This window comes from Chamaea fasciata, unplaced genomic scaffold (genome assembly GCF_029207755.1).
Source record: "Chamaea fasciata isolate MVZ Bird 193981 ecotype frontalis unplaced genomic scaffold, bChaFas1.0.hap1 SCAF_3, whole genome shotgun sequence".
Taxonomy (NCBI): Eukaryota; Metazoa; Chordata; class Aves; order Passeriformes; family Sylviidae; genus Chamaea; species Chamaea fasciata.
The window spans coordinates 26,826,729-26,851,468 of NW_027094088.1; the positions used below are offsets into that span (position 1 = coordinate 26,826,729).

At 39.3% G+C, this 24,740-nt stretch overlaps 1 protein-coding gene across 1 annotated transcript in view; it reads left to right on the forward strand.

Annotated features, from left to right (window-relative positions):
• The first annotated feature begins 873 nt into the window (after positions 1 to 873).
• The window catches only part of ZFAND3 (zinc finger AN1-type containing 3), a 135,085-nt gene continuing 111,218 nt past the window's right edge, over positions 874 to 24,740 (forward strand). The window contains 3 exon segments of the mRNA XM_066178423.1: positions 874 to 1,185; positions 1,187 to 1,312; positions 1,314 to 1,558. Of these exon segments, the coding sequence (XP_066034520.1) occupies positions 928 to 1,185; positions 1,187 to 1,312; positions 1,314 to 1,558 (629 nt within the window). The 5' untranslated portion in view covers positions 874 to 927.

A 24,740-nucleotide genomic window follows, 5' to 3' on the forward strand; every position in this document is an offset into this window, starting at 1 on the left:
CGTTTATTATTTTCAAAGTTTAATAACCTTGGGTTTAAGTGCAAAGCAAAAATCAAAGTGTAAGACAGGTAACAGCAGTCATGAATATATCAAAATTCTACCTTCATTAATGCCACACCAGTATTTTTCCACTCAGATTTCTGGCGGGAGGGGGATCACCAGTATTTCCATTTCACAGACAAAACCAAGGCACAGAGAGTCCCAGGCTGTAGCTTGCCCAGTAGTATTGGCTAAACCAGTACCAGAGGTACAATCCCCATTACTCAGCTCTCGAGTCCAGGTGCTGGAAATTCCCCTCTGCTTTCCTGTCCGTCAAAGGGCGGCAGCCAGTAATGCCGGTGCCCGCTGCGCTCTTCCCTCCCTGCCATCCCTTACCTCTGGCAGCTCCCGGAGCGCGGGGCCAGCGCGGCCCACAGCTCCGCGTCCTCCCATAGCAAGTGGCGTTTACACAGGCCAGGAGACCCCCGAGCACGTCAAACACGTACACGGCTTTATTTCGGACCGAGGGGAACGAGAAGGAGCATCTACAGGATAAGGCGGCAAACAGAAGGGCAAACGTCGCCTTCGGGGCCCTGCAGATCTCTCTCCAAGCGGAGCCCAGAGGGAACAAGTCCCTGCCCTCACCCTGCACCTCACCGGAGCCCCCCAGAGCCGCCCAGCCTCCGGTGAGAGCTCCCGAGCGCACACAGCCCCGGCGCACTGCGCCGGCAGCGGCCAGGACAAGTGAAAGATATTCGGTGCCCCCCTGGGCGAAGCAGCTCCCGGCACAGCGGGACCCGCAGCCCGGGACGGGCCCCCCGGGACCCGCTCCCTCCAACACACTTCCGCGTCGGGGGCCCGGCTGCGCATGTGCGAGAGGCAGCTGCACCCCCCCCCCCCTTCCCCCCCCCCCGTCCGTCCCTGGCTGTACCACTGTGTGCCCAACGTATGGGTAGAGGCCAAAGAGGGCAGCGGGACCGGCAGCCCTGTGGGCTTCAGCCCCGCCTGAGACTCGTTACTGGGAATCCTGTTCTCTTCTCGAGCCTACGGGTGCTCTCCAAACTCGCTTCTCACCCAGTTCCCGCACGCGATCTACCCCAACTTCCCCCGGGGATGTGCTGTGGTACGCGCCGCTCCCAGCTGATTCGGTGGCTTGACGAAACCATCGCGCTCAGGACGGGGGGAGCCGCGGTGCCGGAGGGGGGCAACGCATTGTTGCGCGAGGGGCCGAGCGGCGCTCCGGGGAGGGCGGGCGCGCGCCGCTGCGGGAGCCGAGCGGTCACCGGCACCGGCGGGCGGGCGGCGCCGCCGCACGGAGCTCCGCGTCCCCGCGCCGCCGCCTCTCCGCTCCCCTGCCCGCCCCATCGGCAGGGTGCGGCCGGGCCCCCCCGCGCCCTCCCCTCCGCCTCCTCCCCAGTGGTGCCGCCCGGCTCCAGCTGACCGGCCTGGAATCCCGGCCGGGAGCCGCGCGCCCCCCGCCCGCCGCCGCCCCGCGCCCCGGCCCCACCATGGGAGACGCCGGCAGCGAGCGCAGCAAGGCGCCCAGCCTGCCCCCGCGCTGCCCCTGCGGCTTCTGGGGGTGAGCCGGGCCCGGGGCTGGGCTGGGGCGGAGAGGGACGGAGGGGGGCGGGCGGCCGGGCGAAGGGCGAGGCGCGGGGGGGCCGCGGCCGGGCGGGGGGGCCGGGCCGGGTCGGGTCGGGTCGTTACCCCGAGCGCCGGCCGGTGGCCGGGTCCGCAGCTCGCCGCGGGGAGGGGGCGGCCCGGGCCCCCGGCCGGGCGGGCCGCGGGGCTTTCCCCCCCCCCGGGAAGAGGGATGTCTCCCTGCCTGTGGATGCCGGTCCCGGGGGGCCGGACCGCGCTGTCGGCGGCCGGTGCCCCGGGGGGAGCGGCCGCGCTGCCCCCGGGCGCGGAGGGGGAGGGGGTGCCGAGGCCGCCCGCGGCCCCCCCGCCGCCCGGACACCGCGGCCTTCCCGGCAGCCCGGCGGGGGAGGCCCCGCCGCTTCCCCGGGCTCGCAGGTTTCCTGGAGAGGCCGCCCCTCCTCGGGGGCTGCGGGCTGCGCTCCCGGGCCTGCCTTCAGCTCCTCAAAGGCGCAATGAGTAATGCGGGCCCCTGGGTGCCCTGACGGGTGTCCCTGACACATCCCTGCCCTGCGCCCGGGAACCAGGAGCTGTCGTTACAATTCACGCAGGGCACCATAACTAATGAGGGAAGAAGGCTAAGGGCAAAAAAAAAACAACCAAACTTCTTTCTCCACCTTATGAAAGCGAAATGGTTCATAATAGATGAGGCCCTTGTTAGCTCCTTGCTGATCCCCTTTTAGGGAGAAGGAAGTAGGGGTCATTCCTGTTTGCCAAAGGTGGAAAAGAAAAGAGTAAATCTGTTCCTTCCTAAACTACCACCTCTAGGGTCGTGTCTGATGAAGATATTTCTGTTACTATTTTTTTTTAAAGTCAGATGAACCATGGGGGATGGTATTCTAGCAGATACACATCGTCATAAAATGTCTTTAGTGTCTATCACAGCAACATTAGTCCCTAATGTTCTTATTTATGGAAAATTCAAAGAATATGTGACTAAATAGACTTTTGAGGGCCCACCTGAGATTTACACTTGTCTTTGATTGTACCTTCTTGGGATTTATGTCATGCAATTTAAGGTACTCTGGGGAAGTGGAGGCTGAGAGAAGAGAGATGCAATAAGAGTGATTTAATGATGTCACTGTACATTTGTTTGCTTTATTGAACTGGCAGGATTTTAAATGAAATCCCATTTTTGAGTTATGACAGAAGCCTGAATTGCAACAAATGCCATGGCCCTGTTGGGAGTGATCTTGCAAGACCGATTATAAATGCATAGTAAATTATTTTGGTTCTTTTTTTTTTTTTTTTTTTTTTTTTTTTTTTTTGGCTCCCATATTTGGGTCTGATTTTTTTTGTAAAGTAGTGGAGAACAAGTTTTTGCTATCTCTAATGCAGTGCACTGACTTCTGTAACGTGATACTTATGGGAGAATTGTAGAAAGTTGAAAGTGAACTTTTTCTTTGGGCTCAACTTCTTGGCTAGTTCAGCATGTTTTGATAATGAGAAGAAAATCTGGTGCTTTGTGTTCAAGGATCTGCTGAATGGTTACAGGAGGCTTCAAGAAAGCCCATTGCCTTTAAAGCTGGTTTTGGTTTTTTTTTAACATGCTTCCCTTGCACAAGCAGATATCAAGTGGTATTTTTTTGCCCTCTCCTTTTTTTTTTTTTTCCCTTCAGAGTGCCATCCGTGCAGGGGTGTTTTTGTATGATAATTTTGACAGACAGCAATGTGGAACAAACCCCTCACTTTTTCCACTAATACAATGAACGAATTACCCTTTTTTTTCAGTCTCTGTAAGTGTCTGCCAGGTGCATTTCAATAAACAGTGGCAAACTCAATATCTATTTTTCCACTTAAAAATAACTGTGCTGATGCCAGTTTCCAGAGTTGATTGCTGTACTTTTCAGTCCTGAAAAAGCTTGAGTGTCTACATGACCTTATTTACCTAGACCTTGCTAGTGCTTGAATGGATTCTCTGGTGAATCAGTGCAGATGTGACTTTCTGTTGAAGTTGCATTGTCAGGAGTTCTTAAGGGGTTCCAGTTTTATGCCAGCTTAGTAAAAGAAAGTGAATCACGATAGCAAAAATACTTATATTCGTCTGAAGTTCAAATTCTGCTGATCTAGATTTCAGCTGAGGTAATGACCAGCAACACATCTTGAGACGGCATCTTACCTGTGACTTTCATGACACCTTAATGTCTGTCAAGTCATGTTTTGGAGCAACAGGGCCAGGACATTTAAAACTGTGAAAAGTTCTGAACTTGTAAGTGAATGTAGTAGTTTCAATTGAACTTGTAAATAAGATAGCGCAGAGGAACAGAATTACTTTATGTTTTCTGCTCCCTGTCAGTGCAATGAACCTTTCACAGCTCTTCTTGAGTGAGCCCAAGCCAGGTAAGCAGCAGAGCCGTTCTGTGTCTGGGGTCTAACAATAAAGTTTAGATTTTACCAAGTATAAAAGATTTTTCTTTTTTCTTTTTTTTTTTTTAAATATTGATTTTGTGTAATGCTTGCAGGACTCTTTGTAGTAAGATGCATGCTTTCTGCAGCAAGCCACAATGACAGGAAACATGAAGGAAAAAAGTGAAATGAGTATTAACATTGAAGTAAGCTGTGGGTTGCTGTGCTGAAGTTTGCCCATTGGTTGAGCAGGGACAGAAGTCGCTCCAGAGACACGTGTTGGTAGTGATGGCATGCAAAGAGATCGCAGGAGCAGACTAGTATGTACTATTGCATTGAAGTTGGAGGGTTCTTCCTTTAAAGACTTGGGTTTATCTTAGAAATTCAGATCCTCTAGGTTTCAAGAATCTCTAGAGACCGGAAAACTACTAAACTCCTGATGTTTCAAGATCTAAGAGACTGAAAAATGAGCAGCTGAAAGAAGATACTTTTGAGTGAGGCTGTTAAGAACTTCTGAAACATCTGCTTAAGGTCAACAACTAACATTTGCTTGCCTTTTGTTGAAGATCATGGAATCCATCCTTAAGTCTACAGACTTGCCCTTCTTTTTAGAATCTCTTTTTAGAATCTGTCATTTCTGCTCAAGTAAAGTTTAAATTGGAGCACTGAGATGATCTTTATATTTTAAAAAATCATTTCACTTACCCAGATAATCTCAATTGGGAAACCTCATCAGTATTCATGTTATTTATGAAAAATTCATACAGCTTAGTGTTTGGAAATATTTTGCTCCCCTTTCTCCCAATTGTTACATCTTTAACTTCAGTCATTAGCAACTATCTTGCTATTTATTGGAATAGTCTTAGTGTACAAAGATTGGAAATGGTTCAGTGCAAGTTTTTTATTTTAGATTATTTCATCTGAAGTATGCTGTCCTTAACTTCTGATTCTTAAGACCTGGAAAAATGCTTTCTTATTTTCCTGGTTAACAGACCAGAGAATCATAGAATCATGTAATGTTTATTTTTTCTTAGACTACTGGATTTCAGAAGCCTTTCCCTTATGGCGTATATGAGCTCGAGGTTGAAGATTTTATAAATATGTGAAAATATTACTGGATGTATTGTATTCAGTTAAACCTTTTTGCTTATTAGAGATGAGGCTGATTCTTTATTGACGTACCTGTTGGCAATTTCCCTTTGGCTTTTAAAGATCTCCATGAATGTTTCACTTGTGAGTGAAACCATCAGAGGGACTGTTAAATGGTTATATGCAGAGAAGGGGCTTGTAAGCTGGTGGTAGCTTATACTGTGAAGTGAGTATGCCAGAGAGGGTAATACTTTCACAGTTCTATTTGTACTGTAGTGGCTTCCGCTTGTCTTTTTTATTGTCCAGACTGATACCATACCACTGCATTTAGTGCCTTAGAACCAGAAAAGAAGGAAATATGTTAATAGACATAAAACAAATGAATTCCATTCTTGAAATGGTGGTAGCCAGCAGGAAGTTGATTGAAAACACAGTATGATTAGTTTCATCTCATCTTAGTTCTGGCATCTGTAAGGTCCTGCTCTCAGCTAAAACTGCTAGCAATATTATTTGAGAACATGCCAGCAGGGCTTTTGCAGGATGTTGCTGTTTGCTCTGCCTTTCTCTAACACTGCATGCATCATAAGTGTGATGAGACACTGTGCCCCAAGCATTCTATGCAGGCCCAGTTCAGAGTTTATTTCTGAGTCTGGATTTTCCAGTCACTTATGTATCATCAGATCCTTGCCATGCCAATCTCGCTCTTTCCTCAATTTTGTTTGCTAAAATTAAGCATTTGATCAAACGGTGAATCATTTAACATAAGCATGATGAGTTTGTGAGTGTATATCACCAAAGCTTGCTTTTAGCTCCTAAACAAACAATGGTTATATATATATGTGCCATTTAGAAGCCTCTTTTCTGACTAGTCTTTTCTTCTTTTGGTGGTTACAGCTGTTCATTCCATAGGAACTCTGAGTGTTCTTTTTAATAAATACTGCCTTTTTAATAAACACTGTCAAATCTCATGGGCAGTGTAGGTCATCATGAATGCATAATGCCTCCCTAAACCTAATTTTGCATTAATTGTTGTTGTTGTTGCAACCTCACCTAGATGTTTGTAAATGAGGTTAGAGTAAACTGTTGAAATATGTACCTTTCCCTCTGAGAAGCTGTTTTCTCTGGGCCTGGGTCATGCAGTTCCTTAGCCAGCCTTTCACTGGCTGGCATTTTGAATTAGATGCTGGAGTAAGCAGTGAATTTGTTGGTTTATGTGAGACAGTGTACCCTATTTTGCTCTTAGGTTAAGACTAAAAGTACTTTATATTGTAATTCTTTAATATTATGCATGAACTTATATAACATCTGTTAAATTCTTGGGTAAAAGAACATGAAGCAGTTTATATTTAAATCCAGCATTAACTGCTGTAATAATATATCTACTGGTGTGTTGCACAGATAGAAGTGACAGATTATTTAACTGAGGAACAAAGAGTCTGATGAGAAATTGATTTATTTACAACTTTCCTACAGAGTGCTACAGTGTATGATAAGGGATATTGGAGAGACACTGAAATTACTTGCTTAGATCTTAATTTTAGACTGTATGGAGAATTATGAGATAGAGAAGCTTCTGTCTGAGGAGAGAGTGGTGGTGAGGAATTGAGCTTTGTCATGTTCCCTGTTGGAATAAAAATATGCTGGAGAAAGAATGATACATTGTGATTTCCCTCAGTCATAATACAACTAGAAGGACATATCAAAAAAAATCAAAAGATATAAATTTTAACCACTTTTTTGTACAGTGAGCTCTTGCCTCTTGCAACTGCAGTTGCAAGGTACCACATTTTTGCTAAGTTTTCCATTTGCTGTGGAAGCTTACCTTGTGAAATGGGGCGTATTGGCGCTTGAAGTGAAAGCAGATGAACTGGATTTAATACTTTAACTGCAATAAGCTCTTTTCTAGGAATGTGAAAACAGTCCTTTCCTTTGCAGTACTTAATAGAATAGACAAAACAGAAAGGAGATTCTGTTACTTAATGAAAACCAGCTGTTCTGGATCAGACTAAAGATACATCCAGCCCTATTTCTGATTTGGGTGATAAGTGATGCTGAGGGAATAAGCATAAGGACTGAGCAAGCACACAGTGATGCTTGTCTTGGTATGCCTCCTTTGCTTCTGGCGGTCTGACACAAGGTTGTCCTCTGTTTTATAGATTTACAGCTTAGTAGGTCTTGCCTATTTTTCAATAAATTTGCATAATGAATTGGTGAGGCCATATGTAGTCTTGACCCTTGCAATGTCCTGCAGGAAGACGTTCCTGAATTTAACCATTTGCTCTGTGGGAAAAAAAAAAAAAAGTAATTGATTTTGTTTCCTTTAAACTTGCTGTGTGATAATTCTAAGGAGTGAATAAATTCAAACAGCTGGTGTGTGAGGGCATTTTATTTAAGAAGATCCAAAAATAGGCCTGCTTGATTAAAAATGTCTGTTAACTTAGTGCAGCCAGAATTTGAAGAAAAAGCCCTCTTGCTTAAACCATGAATTTATTCAAAATCTGTATACAAAATGTTTTATATATATTTTCTAATTTTGAATGTGTTCTATGTTAATTATAGACAGGCATATCCAGCACCTTTTAATCGTAACTTCCTCATCAGTCAGAATGACATTCACTATCGTAGCTGCTGTTCTTACAAGTGGAACAAACAAGGAAGAAGTAGATTGGAGCTTAGAGGAGTTAAAAGTTACTGTGTCTAGGTCGCCTTCTGGGTTTCTGTCTTCCTGTGTGGCAGAATCTTCTTCATGTCTTCTGTAAACTGTGATTAGTCAAAGGTGTGTGGGCAGTGCTGACAATTATTCCACAGTTAGTGCTAGGAAATATCTGTCTTAATGCTAATTAGTAAAGTGTTCAGATGTTGTATGGTGCCATAGATGTGTTTTGTGTAATGCTTCCTTTTGGTGAAGATGCTTTTGGTTTTCAGAAATTTCTGATGATAAACCCAGTCAGTCACAGGGTTATAATACAGATATCAGTTTTGTGGAAATGCTGCTGCTGGTTTTGATGCCAAATTTCAAACAATTTACCACTTCTGTTAAAATTTGATGTTAATATTGTTGCTACATGTTGGACTGCTGTTGAAGTCTCAAATTGGGGTAAGTCTCATGACTCAGTATTTCTCTTGAGGTGTTGAAATCAGCGATGCAAAACATTAACTAGAGAAAATGATCCTTGATGGTTGTATTTATTGGAGATGTCTGGTTTTGACTGGAATGTTTTCACTAACATGCTATGCCATTATTGGATTTTAGTTTCTTTTTAAATTAGAAGTTAGTGCATATAAATAGACATAGGCTTTCTTTAGAGCCAGTGGGTAAAAATTGTAATTGTGATATACTTTCTCAGCCAATTACTGCTTATATGCTTTGAAGTTAAAAATGTAATTGTGTTCATGTGTCTTCTCAAGTACGCAACCTTGACTGATGTAATTAACGTACTTCACAAGTTAAGACAAATATCTTGTGAGTGTTGTTGGACAGTGTTTGATCTTGATTATGTTGAAACCCTTATTTGGGGTAAGATAAACTTCATATTCACTTTAGGCTGGTAAATTCCATTGATATTTTCTCCCTTTTTTTTTTCTCCTTTTTTAACTGACATGTCAGAAATATTTCCTGTCTATGAACGGGCACAGCTCTCTAGGATGGAGTCCCTTCTTTGCTTTTGGAAGAAGAATTGAAAATCAGTAGCTGCAAAACTTCTCTTGATGATAGATCTGTGAGGGAACTTAGGTCAGAGTAGCTGTAGATATTAAAATGGCGTCTCATTGGGACACTGAGAGGGCCATGTAATAAAATATTGTTGAGGACACCATATGCATTGAATAAGAAATGGTTCTGACAAATAAAACCTTTGTGTGAATGACCACAATGGTTTCAGGCTGTGGAGATGACATTAATGTACAGAAGTAGTGCGTTGGTATTTACAGATTCTGCAGAAAAGCCCAGTCATTATCGTCTAATTTAGGATTTTGATGTAAAGGTATTTTTATAATAGAGATGGGTCTTTTGTTTGAAATGGTGGTAAGTTTATATACTTACAGAGTGTGGGGCTAAACTTGTATTTTTTTTTGACACTTTTTTGAAATCTTGAATGTCAAACAGTGTATTGTAATGCATAGCTCCATTAACTCTAAGTTATTCCTTACCTGTACTCAGGAAAACATAGTAGTTGAAGAGTTTCAGTATTCCATGAGGAGAAGGAAGATGTTTACAGTTTTGTGTTCAGTTTCTGTTTATAGCATCTGACTAGTAGCACTGTGGTAAGTGTAGTTCTTGCCTGTACAGAGAAGTTGTATTAGAAAATTGTTGATGGATTTTTACATTTAATGTGTCAGCTAACATCTGTGCAGCAGAGAATGCTGTTTCACGTTGTATATGAAAGACTTTGAGGTATCCTGTTCAGTTCCATCCGTTTAATCTGGCCATCATTTGCATGCTCTGAACTAGAACAATATAAATCAATACAAGGAAGATGAACTTCAGTTTCTAAATATTGTGGTAATTTTGTTAGCGTTTTAAGGAACTTTATTTCTAATACTACTTTCATCAGTGTTAAGTCGTTTAATAAATGTACTTTGGCTAGTGTTGGATTTACAATGTTTGTGTAAATTAAAGACTAACTGGAAGTAATGAAAAATTTTGAATGGAGATAAAAACCGGTTTTCCTAAAATAATTTTAATGAGCAGTCAGACAGAGAAAAAAGAGTTGGGTTGATGATTACTGTCTTTAGATTTTGGCTCCTTAGATTATATAGTGTCTAATGTTGGGTGAGTTGTTTATTTGAAGGCCTGTCTTAGTAATGTATATATTTAACTTCTGCTTGGTTGAATGTACTATTTAAGTTGAAAGTCCTGTTTAAATCCAAAGCATCTAAGGAAGGGGAGGGCACAATATTAGATTTGAAGAAGTGTTTAAAAGAGTGAAAAGCAGGCTGGTTTCATGATAACCGCCTAGTTGTGCCCTTGGAAAAGCAGAATCCAAAGTCGTGTCCTCATTGGTTTAATTGCTAAAACACAGCCGTCCTTCACACTATGACTGTTACTGACATCAACTCAGTCACCATAAATGCAGCATTTTTATCTCTAATTATTATATTCAGCGGTGTCTTAGAGGGAACTGCATATATAAAGTGGGCAAAATGCTGTCATTTAGTGAGAGTCCCTCAGTACTGGAAATTGTATTGTCCTCTAACTATAGATTAGATGCTATTTTGGTCCAAGATAATGTCAATATTAAGGAGCCTGGCATTTTGATAAATCAATTAAGTGTCTTTGAAACTTTTCTTTAGCAAGTATCCACTGTAACTGAGTGAAATGCATTTTTTACCTGACCAAGAAGAGTTCTGGGTTGGGTATTGCTGATGCCAGTTTGCAGGACAAGGTGTTGGTAATGCTTGTTCATTGCTTAATGCCCTCCTGTTACCTTTTCTTTGGTAATCTCCTTGAGTGGACTAATGGACAGTAATGGTTTCCAAAACTGTCTGGGTGTTAACAAATGCTCACTTATTCATGCAGAGAGCCTTCAAATGTTCCCCTGAATTGTTAACATGTTTATCAATTCAAAATCCATTAATTTCTATTTTTAGAATAAACTTTTGACTGTGTACTTCTATGAGGGAATTAAAGCAGTTCTTATATAGCATGTTTCCATAATGAAGATTTCTCTCCACTTTTAATTTGCAAGCATGTTAGCATAATTACTCCATTTTAATTGGAAAAAAGCATTGTAATATAAATTTTTTCAATGCTCAGAATTTTATGTAATTTAAAATACATTTTAAATTCTTTGAAGAAGCTGAAATATTGGGGATTTTAAAAATTTTTTACATAGATGTGTGGATGAACCATCATTTTTGCTATAACTTACAAAGGGCTTTTAGGATTAGTCCATATATATATTCAGAACCTTCCCTAGGTGCTGATTCATTTTTGAATTTTTGAAAGAAAGCAATTAGCAATAATATTTGCACACTTCAAATATATTTTTCTTGTCATTGACACCTTATGATTAGTACTTCTTGGCAAAATAATTGAAATTAAACTTGCCTTGGAAATAATAATTAAGGTGGAGCAGGTTGACTCCTCTTATTTAGGAAAGTGGACTATGCTGCTTGTTAATTCCTGGCTTTGTCAAATACGTGGTGTGTTTGTGATACTCCTAGCATATCTATTTTGGTGTATAATTCTTTTCCAGAATCTAACATCCAAGTTAGATGTTAGAATGCTCTGGATATAGTGTTGAATGTCACTACATATTCTTCTATTCTTACTGTAGCTTATGAGCAGTTGTTTTATTTTGGACACTGGATGTGTTCCTGTTTAACTTTCTCTTGGGTACTGCTTTAGATGTTGTGTTTTAATGCTGATTTTTTTAAAGACATCTGTTTATTACAGGACTACAGAGACTATAAACCCATAAAGATATGGGTAGTAGGATGTTCCTTTTTTAATGAAAGTCCCCTTCTTGACATTTAAGTTTGGAAAGGATTTATTGCTATTTCTGCTGCTGATACACTGTCTGACAGTCAATCCATGCTTTTTTCTACATGTACTCTGTTTTAATTTGTGGGTCATATATCCCTCTTCATTCAATCCCACAGTGCTTTAGGAGCCTTGAATGAGAGATGATGGATTTTTACATTTAATGTGTCAGCTGACACATTCCTGCAGCAAGGAATATTTAGGAGCAAGGAGTATTTTCGTTTAGAATCAGGTGTTTGTTTTAAATCAGAACTTGCTGCAGAACAACATTGCCCCATTGACATGTTGTTTCCCAGGTGGCTCACCTAGAAGGAAGTGTTTGTGGTGGGTGGAGGAAATCTCTTTCAATCAGAAGAGTTGCTATGCAATTAGAAGAGCAAGAACTGCCTGCATTACACATCTGCGAGTCTCAGGTGGTTTTGCAGCACTCTCTTGATGAAGATAGGACCCCATTATTATCCATTATTCTGTGATGCAGTCTCTCCTTTGTCTATTAAAGTTCTTGTGTGACTAATTCAGGAAAGACCAGAAATCTTTCTGGTGAATAATTAACACTTCCTGTTCTGCTCAAGTGACTTGCGAAGAGAGATTCAAAAGGTAAAAACAAAACCACATTAATGTATATTACAGTGATGTATATTATTATATAGCAAATTGATGCATTATATTATACTGAAAATGACATCACTCAGTGGTATAACAAGAATTCCAGCATTACAGTTTAAAATTCAGTTGCCTGAGCTGAAGCACAGCTGAAATTCAGATAGTAGAAAATACTGTTTGGTGTTGGAACTGCTATAATTGGAATCCCAAAGTAAACAGAACTAGACCAGTGCTTTGAGAAACTTAAGTTTGCAGCTTTCAGAGATTGTTAAAATTTTTTTTTTGGTTGCTTTCTATGTTTTTTCTCCCCCCTTTCAGATCAAGTTTACATCACACTCCTTGACACCATTGAGAGAGACAGTGATTTAGCTGCTTTCTTATTAGCATTCTTTTTGTCCTTCTTATTTTAGTTTGCTGATTTAGAGTGGCTTTCTGACTTCGGCTAGCAAGGTGTTTTTTCCACACTTGTATAAAGAAGAGATGTTCTTTTTTTAAAAAAAAAAAATTTTCTGAGGGCTATTTAAGGCCCCATAACAACGAATGGGTATTTATATCAGTTTATGGTCCAAATGGATTTATACTTCTTTTAAGGTTACCTAGTAAAATTATGACACAAATGGAAGTTTTAAGGACTTGTGTTCTTTGGGTGTCCACGAAGGTAGTTACAGAAGAGGGCATGGGAAATGGTGAGCATGATTCTCATCTTGGGATTATTAGCTGGTTAATCAGTGGTGCTTAACTTTCTTCAGCTTAGTTTTCTTGTCCCTCATCATTCTGCAGGACAAATTCTGAAGGTAAGTGTTACATTTTTAGTAGCACAGCTGACTACTTAATTTGGAAAAAGTAGACCAGCTTTTGGAGGCACAGGTGTTTCTTCAGTGTATGGGAAAGTTAATCTACTTTTTCTAAGTATATACCTAGATTATACCTCTGTCCCCAAAACCAGTCTTGCCCATACCCTTAGGGTCATCATGGTTGCAGCAATGATATGAAAGACAAATGTGTTCTACCAGCCAGGACAGGTGGCCTGATTTAATGTTTCTGTAATTTTTTTAGCTGTTTTCATGTGTATGTTGTTCAGAAAGCCCTGTTTCTGGCTTGATATGTGGCTAACACTAAATGTGGTGTTCAGTCTTTTTGTGGTAAGGAGAATTATTCAATCTGTACCACCTAGAAAAAGTTAGAGATGTGTTGGAATTGCTTTAAGTGTAGTTGAAGTAGGCAAGTGGAAACATTTTCTTCGAGTGGGTTTAGGTAGTATTTTACTTTCCCAAAACAGAGCAAAATCATCGACATGAATTGACTGGAGAAAAATGATGCTTAGCTGAAAATCCAAAATTGTCACCTGCCAGTCTACTGTTTGCATAGGGTCAGATGTTTGGTAAAAGTTTTGGGAAGTAAGAGGGCAAGACAACAATGTACATGAAATTAGTCATTTACATGCTTGCTTAGTTTAATAAGTTTAATACATACTTCATTACTTTAATAGCTGAAGACAATTTTTTAGTTCTGTTGCAGGTCAGTAAACTTCCCAGACTTCTGTCATGTATTAGTGCAAATGGAGAGTTACAAAAGATTCTGTGGGCTCCTCTCATAAGGGGCCTTCCGTGTGTAAAGTATGCAGCTGGAGAAGGTGCCCAGTTTTATGATTATAAGCCTAAAGTTAGGCAGAATTATGGAAATACTGGGTTTTCTTTTTTATTTGACTTGAAGACTAGAGATGATTGAGGTATTATGGGCTGCTACTGCTGCTTGCCTAATTTTTAAAACTCACTGTAACTCCTGCTTCTGTTTAGGATTCAGCATTAATTTGACATAGTTAATGAAGCAGTAGAGTTGCAGTGTGCAGCTGCAGCCTGCACAGTGGTTAGGTGGTTAAAACCTGCTTGCTCTTCTTGTGCACTGAGGTGTTTGCACTCAGCTTGGATGGGAGTTCAGGATGACGTGAGGTTTTGGGGCTCATTTGTGTTATTCGCTGTTAATGATCACTCTGCTTGCTTACCGTGCCTTTGCCTGAGATCGCCCTCAGAGATGCAGAAAAAGCTGCTCTAAAGAAGGAGCCTTTGCTGTTTGCATGCAAGAGGATAAAATATTTAACTTGGCCCTCATTTCCCACTGTCAGAATTGGTTGAAATAAATGTACTGATTGTGATGTTTCCCTCAGTCTCCATTATTAGAGGAAAATAAGAAGTTGAGGCTTGTTCCCACACTTTTGCCATGTTATTCTAAAATAGGAAAATGGTGGGACTAATAATGGTTTCTGTGAGTGCTGTGATGCCCTTGTTTTTGTTCATGTAAATAATTCTAGACTATCTACTTCAAGCACTTAGGAAATAGTAAAAACTACCTTGTGAAAATGGCAGCAGTGAAGATTACAGTTTACATTAATCTGAAGATGGAAAAGCTGAAATATCACCCTGTGTAAAGGTTTCCTTCTCCTGTCATGGGATGAAGGATACATGTTTTTTCACTAGATTTTTAAAACCCTTGAACTTCAGAGCAAAATGTGCATTCTGTATTCTTTTTACCCTGGTAATTGAAGTACAGTTGCCTGAGACCTGGAAAGTGTGCTGTGTGAAATAGGAGAAAGGCACAGTGCATTGCATAGGGGATCTCATCGCATCTTCACATCTGACTGACTCCCTTCCTAGAAAGTGCTGGTCCCTGACCTGTCCGCGGCTGAAGGGCATGTGCAGCAGCTCATTTCCTCCACTTCCTAAGGAGACATGACCAGGGTAAACTTAGGGGAGAAGAGCGAGCTGCCCCTACAGCTGGTCCACATTGCCTTCTGTAGTAGCTGTGGTCTTCCTTAGGGGGCTTTCACCTGAGCAGCAGTGGAATAAGAGCTCCTGACTCAGCTTCCAAGGCACCATGTGAAAAAGACTGTCCACAAACATCTACACTTGAGAATAAATTTAGGCTGGCAAAACTTTAAAGGAGATAGGAAGGGGGGAGGGTAAAGCATGTTCACATTTAGATTATTCCTTTAGTTCCCTTGATGCCTTTTCTTCTAAGTTCTCCAAGTACAAAAGAAAAACCTAAGTATTTTGATTTTTGTCAACGAAAGAATATAATAGTTTGGGGTGACCTTGTTCTGTCTGTCCTCCAGCCATTAAATTTTAGTTCTGCTGCACTTGCATAAAGGCTTTAGTTATAAATTTGCAAGGAAAATGTCAAGTGGGTAGTCACAAAGTGTGATCTATCTTATTATGTAGACACTGCAAACTTCTTCACATACTGCTTAAAACTCTTTAGAAAAAACCTCACTGCTTATGTGCAATTGAATTATGACAGCAAGAAACATTACAGAATGATAAGCACCAGTGTTTTTTACAATTTTGCTTTAGATCTTGATGGAGTCAGTAGAACATCAGAGGGTAAGGTTTAAGATGTTTGAGTGATCCTGATTATTTACTTAAAAGAGACTGTTGATGGGTTTTATGTAGTTTTGAAGTACTTCTCTTCAATTAATCGTATGAATTAACATAAGTTATATTTTTAAAATGCAAAAATGGCCTGGTGTAGATCAGTCTCCTTAAATTTGGGATTTAGATTTGTGGGTCACTGATTAGCTCAACAGATTTGGTTATGTCAAAGTTGTTTCCAAACAAGACTTACTGCTGTTGATAGCACATTTGATGATTGACCTAAACACTTAACTAAACCCCCTGTGATTTAGCATGCATAGTGTTTACTTAGTTGCATTTTTCATTAGTTAGATGCTGAGAGGAAATGAGATTAGCAGGTTTTGTTTATGTTTTGGCAGATTCTTGTATAACACTTTCTTGTACTGCTGCATTGCTAGGATGTTAAATAAGAAATGCTGGGTTTTTCAAAAGAGAAAAGCTTCTACTTGTTTCTTTGAGCTTTATGTGATTTGTTACAATTTGCAAGTGATAGCTATGTACATCCTGCTTTTCAGAGCTGCCACGGAGAGACTGAAATATTAGATAAATACATTTTTCATTAATATTTTGATTCTACTAAACCTAAACTTGGAACACCAATCATATGAAAATATTTATTTATACTTTAGGGACACAAAGAGTTCCCTAAGCTGGAAAGATAATTTGTCAAGTTGACATTATGCAGAATTACCAACTGTTAATAAATCAGTGTGTTCTGCACTAGAGTCGTTCAAAATCCTAAAATGGAATTGCTTTCCAAGGCACATAAAAGAAGTTTGATACAAGATAGACCAGGAAATACCTGTGTCTAGTAGAGATACAAATGAGTTCAGGTACAAAAGTATAACATTGGGGAAAATGCAGAGGAGATTGAAAATCAAATTGTTATCCTTCTGCAAACGTAAAGGGAGATTTGTGAATGGAAGGTGTGTATGAGGAATGCTGAATGATCTCTGCTGGGTATATAATTTTCTACTTACAGGAGCAAAATTTGCATGGTGACTGGGTAAGAACAGCATTGCTTGCACAACCATACAACCTGTGAGGAGTCATTTGAGCTCAATTTCAGAGGAAGCACAGAACAACTTTTTGTTGCAGTGGATGTTTATTATCAAACTCCATCTTTGGGAGACAAACAGAAAGAACTCAAGCTTTATTTTCCTTCTCCTATGTCATTAAGAGGAGTGAGGATTATGCTGAAATGGACAAGATTGAAAGAGATGTGTGAGAAAAACAGGTAGAAGTTTTCACTACACCTTGAAGCATGAAAATGTAAAAATATTACTTTACATTGATAGAAATCATGAATCAAATGGATATTTTCATTCTAGAGAGTATCTCATCCTCTGTGTTTCTCTTGCTGAGGTAGTTGCTGTATGCTTTCAAATACTGAAAAGCTTAAGAATGATGTAAACACAACTGAATACTGATACAGAATCATAGCGTTTGTTGTATTTTTTTCCTTGTGCAACTTGAGTTTTGAGTGATTTCCTGGGAGGGCCTTTTATCTATTTAGAGATGCCCTGAAAATGACATGATTGGGTTAAAACCAAAAAAACTCATTATCTTTCATGAGTAACAAAGCAAACAAAGTTCTTGTAACTGAGTGTCCTTCACTGAAAATCTAAATATGATAAATGATTTCAAAGCATTTAAATGACTTATGTGTTAAACCCCCTGACACTCAGGAGCCTTTGAAAATGTTACATTACCATCCATACTTACATAATGCAGTCAAACAGTGATTGTAGGTTTGTAGGACTGAATCCAGAGGCAGAACTGTGGTGAAAATCTTAGTTGGGGTGATTTACTTCAGTGGCAGAGTCAGCATTGGATAGTCTTATGTATGATTTGACCCAGGTGAATTTAAAATGTAGCTGTGTAGTCCATTTCTTTTAGAAAACATGTATATGTTTATATTGAACCAGCTTTTAACAACTCTGAAAGGATTTATATGTTGATATAAATATATCAATAATACAGTTTTACATTTTAATCTTTTCCCCAACTGGCAATACAGCAGAGCAAAAACTATTGTACATGCAATCTGTAGTTCACATTCAGTCTTGTACTAAAAATTCAGAACATTTTAAAGGAATGCCATGAAATAAGATAACTAACTATGGTTCTGTCCCTGAACATCTGAAAATAACTAATAAACTCATGGTGACATTAATATTTTTGAATATCCATATGAAATGTTTTTCTGTGGCTGTGGACAGGAGTGCAGTTGTTTTTATTGTAGTTTCACAACAAGTATTTAATAATTTCGTAAGGCAGGCTTGCTTTTTTTTTTTTTTTTTTCTTTTTTTTTTTTTTTTTTTTTTTTTTACTTCTTACTGGTTACTCTTTTATATGTTTAATTACTGGCAGAGATCATCTTGTGGGTGTACAAAAATACAGTTGTGTTCCCCATTAGTAAGATGCATGACTCCACATTAACCCATTATTGTTTCTGATCATAAACTGTTTCGGAAGAAATGCTTTATCAGCATTATGTTCATATTCTGTTTATGACGATTTTTTTGGCAGACCCTGTAGCAGTATACCAAATATTCACATCATTTAACTTATTTTGAGTTTTGAGCTGGAAATTCCTTTAGGTATTTTTTGGGCTTCAAAAAGGTACCGTAATTTTTCTTCGCAAAACATTGTTGCACGAGTATGTTTACAGCTTGCAAGGTGGTCTGCAAGTTAGAGGGAAAAATTTGGAAATCCTAAGTGTAGTGGGTTCATTCTGCTGCATTTTAACTCCTATATGAGTTTCTCTGCAGCCTCATTGTGCAATATGTTGAAGTGTCTCATGAAATCTGGCAGGGCTGGTAGCAATAGGAGTTTTCCTGAACAAAGCGATCAGATAAATTGTTTGAAGCAGGGGACAAGATGGCATTACTGAACACATTGACTGGTGTGAGGGGAATAATTTAGATGATGGTAATGGAAAAAAAGGTGTTTAAAATATACTTAAGTTTGGGTATCGTGAATCAGCAGGTTTTCAAATTCCCATACTTCCTTGTTAAATTCATAGGAGAGGAGGCAGGGACAATAGCTGTCATTATTATGCATGTTCAGCGTTCAATCCTGTGAACTTAAAAGGCATTTGGAATATTTTTGCCTTTACCAGCAGTATTTGCTGTAATAAATGCACCCAAAAAAGCCCCCCTAGTTTCAGTGAGATGTGGATACCTACACTGGATAAGAAATAGTCCATGAGCCCAGACAAGCTGTGAGCTGTGACGTTCCAGGGTGTGATGCTTTATTCAGTACAGTTTCAAAAGCCTCAGTAACTTGGAAGATGAGTCAGTAGTGAAAAAAAAACCTCATTACTCCATCCACACAAATTCTGCCTTTGTAATTACGTATGGTATCAACAGAATATAAAACTTTCATACCACACAGCTTTTTTGGAGAAGGCTAATATTTTTAGAGGTTTTCTGCCTTTCCCTAAGCAGCCTTTGAATTCTTTGAGACACTTCTATAAAATCATACAACTTTTTTTTTATTATTATGCTGTAAATGCCAGAAGTACAGCTGCAATCACTGACCTTCAGCTGTATAATGTTCCGATAAAATTTTTCAGAACTTTTGTGCCTGATATATAAGTGCATTTCTTTGTACATCAGGGAAACTTCACTGAAGAGTGAGGACCAGAGTATTCCCATTCACAGGATTTTTTTTTTCTTTTTTTTAAAATCATAGCTGTAATACTTCTTTTCAACTGAAAGTGATGATTCAAAATAAGACACTTACCTTTAGGGAACAAAAAGCAGAACAAGGAGAGACAGATATGACAGTCTGTCCCATTGGTAGCTGAGAGGTAAGAAGCTGGCAGTTCAAAAACTTCTTTTTTTTTTTTTCCTTTGGATCATTTTGTCACTATTATTGAGGAGGCTTCTGGACCTTGTGCTCTGGGACGAAATGTTCACAGTGTATTACAGGAACAAACCTTGCCCACATTGTGCAACTAGTTTTAGTATAGGTGTTGTAAGGAAAAAATGAAACCTGCAGTGTAGTTATGGTTCTCTTACACAGAAACAAAAATTGAAGACTGAATATAACTTTTATTCCTCTGAAACTACTTACAGTGATGGTTGCTGTTAGCTGATGGGTAAGCTATGGAAGGTGATTTAGTTAAATGCAAGCTAGAATTGTATTTGCATCTTGAAGCTTTAGGAAAGTGTTGGTCACTGATTTACAAATAGTAAGAAAATGTAACTTAATAGCAAAAATAGTGTAAGATACCTGGGGAACTGGGTGGATTTGTGGATTTTTGTTGAGGTTTTTTGGGTGGCTTTTTGTTGGGTTTTTCCCTCCTTTTTTCCCCTAGAATGAGTATTGTATCAGGGAACAGCATTGTTTCATAATTTTATGGTGTTTTATTTCAAGTGTGATGGTTTAATGTGTATTTAGAAAGTTGACTAGAGAAAATGATTTTTAGGCAATATATCTTTTTATTGCTTTTTACTCCTGCATTACAAAAGGCAAGAGCTGACTGCTTGAGGTTATGATTTCTAGTCAATCTCAGGTTTCCAGACAGCACATTTCACAAGCCATAAACTGACAACATTAACAGTATACTAATACAAGTATACATATATATTAATCTATCTATCTATCTATCTATCTATCTATCTATCTATGTATTTTTCTATCTCACTTGGAGCATGGTGATAATAATGCCAGGGTTGTGGGTTCCATGTATAGGCCATTAGTTAGACTTGGTAATCCTCGTGGTTCCCTTCCTACTCAGACTATTCTGTGACGTGTGTCTATATGTTTCTCTATATCTTTCTCTCTCACTTACATTGAAGCCATGGACCTTAGTGCTTTCTTACTAAATTGAGCATTTAGTCTGTTGTGGATGACTTTAGCAAAGAAGCTGTGTTACCTTTTTTTAAACTTTAAGATACAGGGAAACAAAATTTGTTATGTGATGCATAGCGAAGCAAAAGCTTTATCAGTTTTTAGAAAGTCTAATAATTACAGTTCTCAGATGACTTCCAAATGAAGTTTGGATGAGAGTGAAATTCTGGAGTCTGAAGCCTCAGCTGTTTGAAAATACTAAGCCACTTATCTTTTTAAAAAGGGACTACTGAAAGAGTCTCACTTGCTTTTATTCTGCTGTTTTTTAAACCTTTACAGAGACAATTAAAGACTGAAATTTTTCAGTGGAACTGGTGGCCCTGTCAAACTTCTTTGCTTCTGCTGAAGTTACTCAAGTCTCAGGGGCAGAAATGGGAGTTCCTGCAAACCTTTACTGAGGGAGCAGGAAGTGAGTTGATACTATGATTTTATTCACTTTGGCATTGCTCAAGCATTTTGTGAATGACTCTCATTCTATTTAAATATAGTAAATATTCATATTTGTTTTTATAGATTCTTTCCTTGGTAATAATGCCTTCCAACGTGTTCATTCTCTTACCTTCTGATTTGCTAGTTTTAATTTGCTGAAAGGAAAAGCTGAAAAAAAAAGACCAGGATTCTTATAATGTAGTGTTAAAAGGAGGCAAACACATACAGGCTTGTGTGGTTGCTTGTATTTTCTTTTCTAAACTGGGTAATTTTTCTGGGTTGTTTTGCTTATGTGATACTGAATCCTGTAATATGCTAAGTTGTACTATTTATCCCGTTTCATTTAATTCAGCATTTCCTCTTTTAATAACACAAAATAACACAAAAGACTGCCACATCAATAAATGTATTTGATTACTGAATGCTAGTTTTGGTGAGTGGTATTTCTTCCCTATGGCTTTATTTGCAGACATGGGCATTTGCAGTCTAAATTGTCATATAGTAGTGTCCACCACAAATGGCAGTCACTGCAGCCTTGCAGTGCAAGTGTAAGCAGGTTATGATGTGACTTGGATTTTGTAGAGCTGAGGGATGATCTTCAGAACTTGCTGGAAGTCCTCTTGTGACTCACCCATTGGTACTGGAGTGTGGTAGCCTGCTCCTGTAATACATTTCCTTTATACATTAAATTCTTTTTGGTCTTTCTAGTAGCTCAGCTGATTCAGTGTTTACAACAGTAGAAGCCCATGTGTGCTGATAGTTTGAGTTGGAAAATGTTTCACAGATGTTAGAGTACCTGGAGAATTATAAATGTTCAGTGCACACTAGCAGAGACCCCGAGTATGGGTTTTGTTAACACAGCAGGCAGGCACTATGTTAACTCCTGCCTGTGTGGATACTTTTCTGTGATGTCACATCATTTTAAGGGTGCTGGGTACAACCCATGGATGTTAGACCAGTTGTATATTTGAAAGTACATAGAATCATTAACTTTTTTTTATTGAATAAACAGTAAATTTGGTTTTCTGACCTTGGTTATGTGTGAAGGCTAAGGGGAAGTGAGCACCGTCTAATAAAGCATGAACAGTGTCTCCCCAACTTCCTTTACTGCTTTTTTATTGCCATATCTGATATTAATATTAATATTTTTAATTTTTTTTTAAGTTCTCCAGACTTCTTAAGCCAAGAACTAAACTGAGGTTTGGAGTCTGGTCCACTTTCCCTTAGTAGGTCAATTAGATACACTGGAACAATTTGCCAGTTCTTCATAGGATGTGCTCAAGAAAAAACAGGTGGAATATTTACTATTAAATAACCTCCTGTATTAGTGAACACTGTGGGACACAGCTGGTCTTTCTTAGAAACTCTTTTGATTTAATGCATACCAAACTCATTCCATAAACATCTCTCAGGAAAAGAAGCGATCTTAAGAATTAATTTACGAGATATTTTCAAAATTAGCTGTAGTTGTATACATATCACAACACCTGCATTATTTCTTTTTCACCAATTCTCCCTAACACCTCTAAGAAAATAAAGATTAAACTTCTGATTAAAGAGTATTGTTGTTGTAGATCTGTCTGTCTTCTCAGGTAGTAATCAAATAAATGACATAATATAGTTATACAAATAAAGTTTCGTGTTTATGCCACTGGTTCCAAGTTAACAAATCTTAGGAGTCCCCAGGTATCATGGGTGGTAGCTGGAGGTTAGCCCGTGTGTGAGTGATTAGAATGTGCCTGTAGCAGATTGTGAGCAGTGCTGATTGGCAGCCTAAGGAATGATTTGTTCTGTGTCAGGGATAACAGCAGCAGCATTTACAGTGGTGAGTGTTTAGTTAAAATTTCAAACAGTGAGTCTTTTAAACCTGGGATGACAGACTGAATGGAGAAAATTGCTTTAAATGTATCTGTGAATCTGTTCCCTGATCCTTTCTGTACTTCCATGGTCCAGATGCTCATGCTGGAATATAAGGGATTGTTTTTCAGGCATGCTGCAGTTGGACATGCAGAGAGAACGATTCTTGGTCACAGTCAGAAACAAAACAATTGAGGACTCTGACAAGATCCCTAGCACTTGGATATTTTAAATAACAATGTTTTATTGGGATAGCTATATTAGCGGCCAGATCTGACTATGTGGAAACAAGTTGCTGTTGCTTCCTTTCAGAATTTTGAGAAATGTAGTTTTATGTAGTATTTTGAAAAGGTATAGAGAGTTGAAAGATGCAAAAATAAGAAACTCAGAATAATCTAGCATAAAAATGCCAGTGTTTCATTAGGACATTGTGGCATTTGTCTGATAGATCCAGTGCAGCACTGATGCTGTCTGGGTTGTTTTTTGTCTACTGTGCTCATTCTGTTACAGGTCTTATGGAAAATACTTCATGCTGTTGACTTCCTGATCAGTGCCATAAGAGTAGTGACCCATAGTAGTGCTGCAAAAGAGAATGGAAAGATATTGGTCTATTTAAGAGAAAAAAGGAAAAGCATCTGTGTGATTAACAACATTTACATATTAAGACTCAAAATACTTTAATTATATCCTTTTGTTTTATTATTTACAGAGGAAGTTAAACATGCAAACATTTATGCAATAAGCTTTCTCATAAGAGGTTAGTGGCTTCCTGTATCAGGTGTTTGTTTGAGAGTTTCAATTTTCTCTGTGGAAGAAATTAATAAACATAGACTAGTAGAATGTCAGTTTTATTCAGTGAGTCAGGTGCATGTTAACTTGAATTAACATGTGATAAAAGCAAATAGCAAAGACAGGGATACTGTCTACTAAAAGAATGCATAGGGTGCTCTTCATCTGTGTTTTGAAAAAGCTTTACTATAGTAACTTAGTAAACTTAGTTCTTCTGTAGAATCAAATTGTATGACTGCAATTGCAGAAAGACCAGCAGTCAGACCTATTAGCTAACTGTAGGTAATGAGAGGATTTACTGTAATAGTAATAATTTAGTATTGCTGTTACATCAGTGATAGGCATGTTTAAAATTTGCGTTTAGAAGATAACTTCTTTTCTCCCTCTAGAATTGTTGTGCGGCATTTAAGACGTTTTCTCTGAAGAACTTGGAATACTAATTTCTATTGTAATTGCTCATGGAGGTCATGCATTTGCATTCAGAATGCTGGAAAATGGAAGACATGGACACTGTGGTACATTACATTATTTTAAAGTTGTTTCCTGTTTATCTACCACAGATTCTGGACATTATGGCTCAAGTCATTTGGGCTCAGGATGTTTATTACAATCTATTTTTTAATGTGTAGTTCTTTAGCCCAGTCAAATTTATTTTAAGCGTTTTTCTATCCAAAGTATAATTGAGAGGAGTTTTCCAATAGCATAGCTGCATAGAGTTGAGGCAGCTGTTCCTCCTGGACGCATGAATCATATGATTTGAGCGAAAGAGCACGTTTACTTGCAGTTTAGTTACTGAACTCTACCACACTGTTAACTCATTAACTTTCCAAAATCCCTTACCTGAAAAAAAACCACAGATGGCATTGAGCAGCATTCTCTGGGTCAAGTTCAGGTCTTGGAAATTGTGTTGGAGATGTAGGGAGGAGTTGAGATTTTCAGATGCTAAAATAACTTTCATGTTTAATGTTTTAATCACAACTTAAGAAAACCTCAAAACTAACCAAACAAAACCCCCAAAATATTGTTCCCGTTCCCCCGAAAAAACTACTCAGTCTTTCAAGTGCTTCCATTTCATTTTGGATTTCTTAATTGTGCAGATTTCCGACACCCCCCACTTTGGGATTTGTTTTGGGATGTTTCATAGAGCATTAATGGTCTTGGGGCTGAAGACAGTTCCATGGCCAGCATCTGCTGTGTCTTAGAAGCTCCTGAGAAGGCAACCTCGTAGTGAGCACTGATGAAAAGAGGATGGGTGT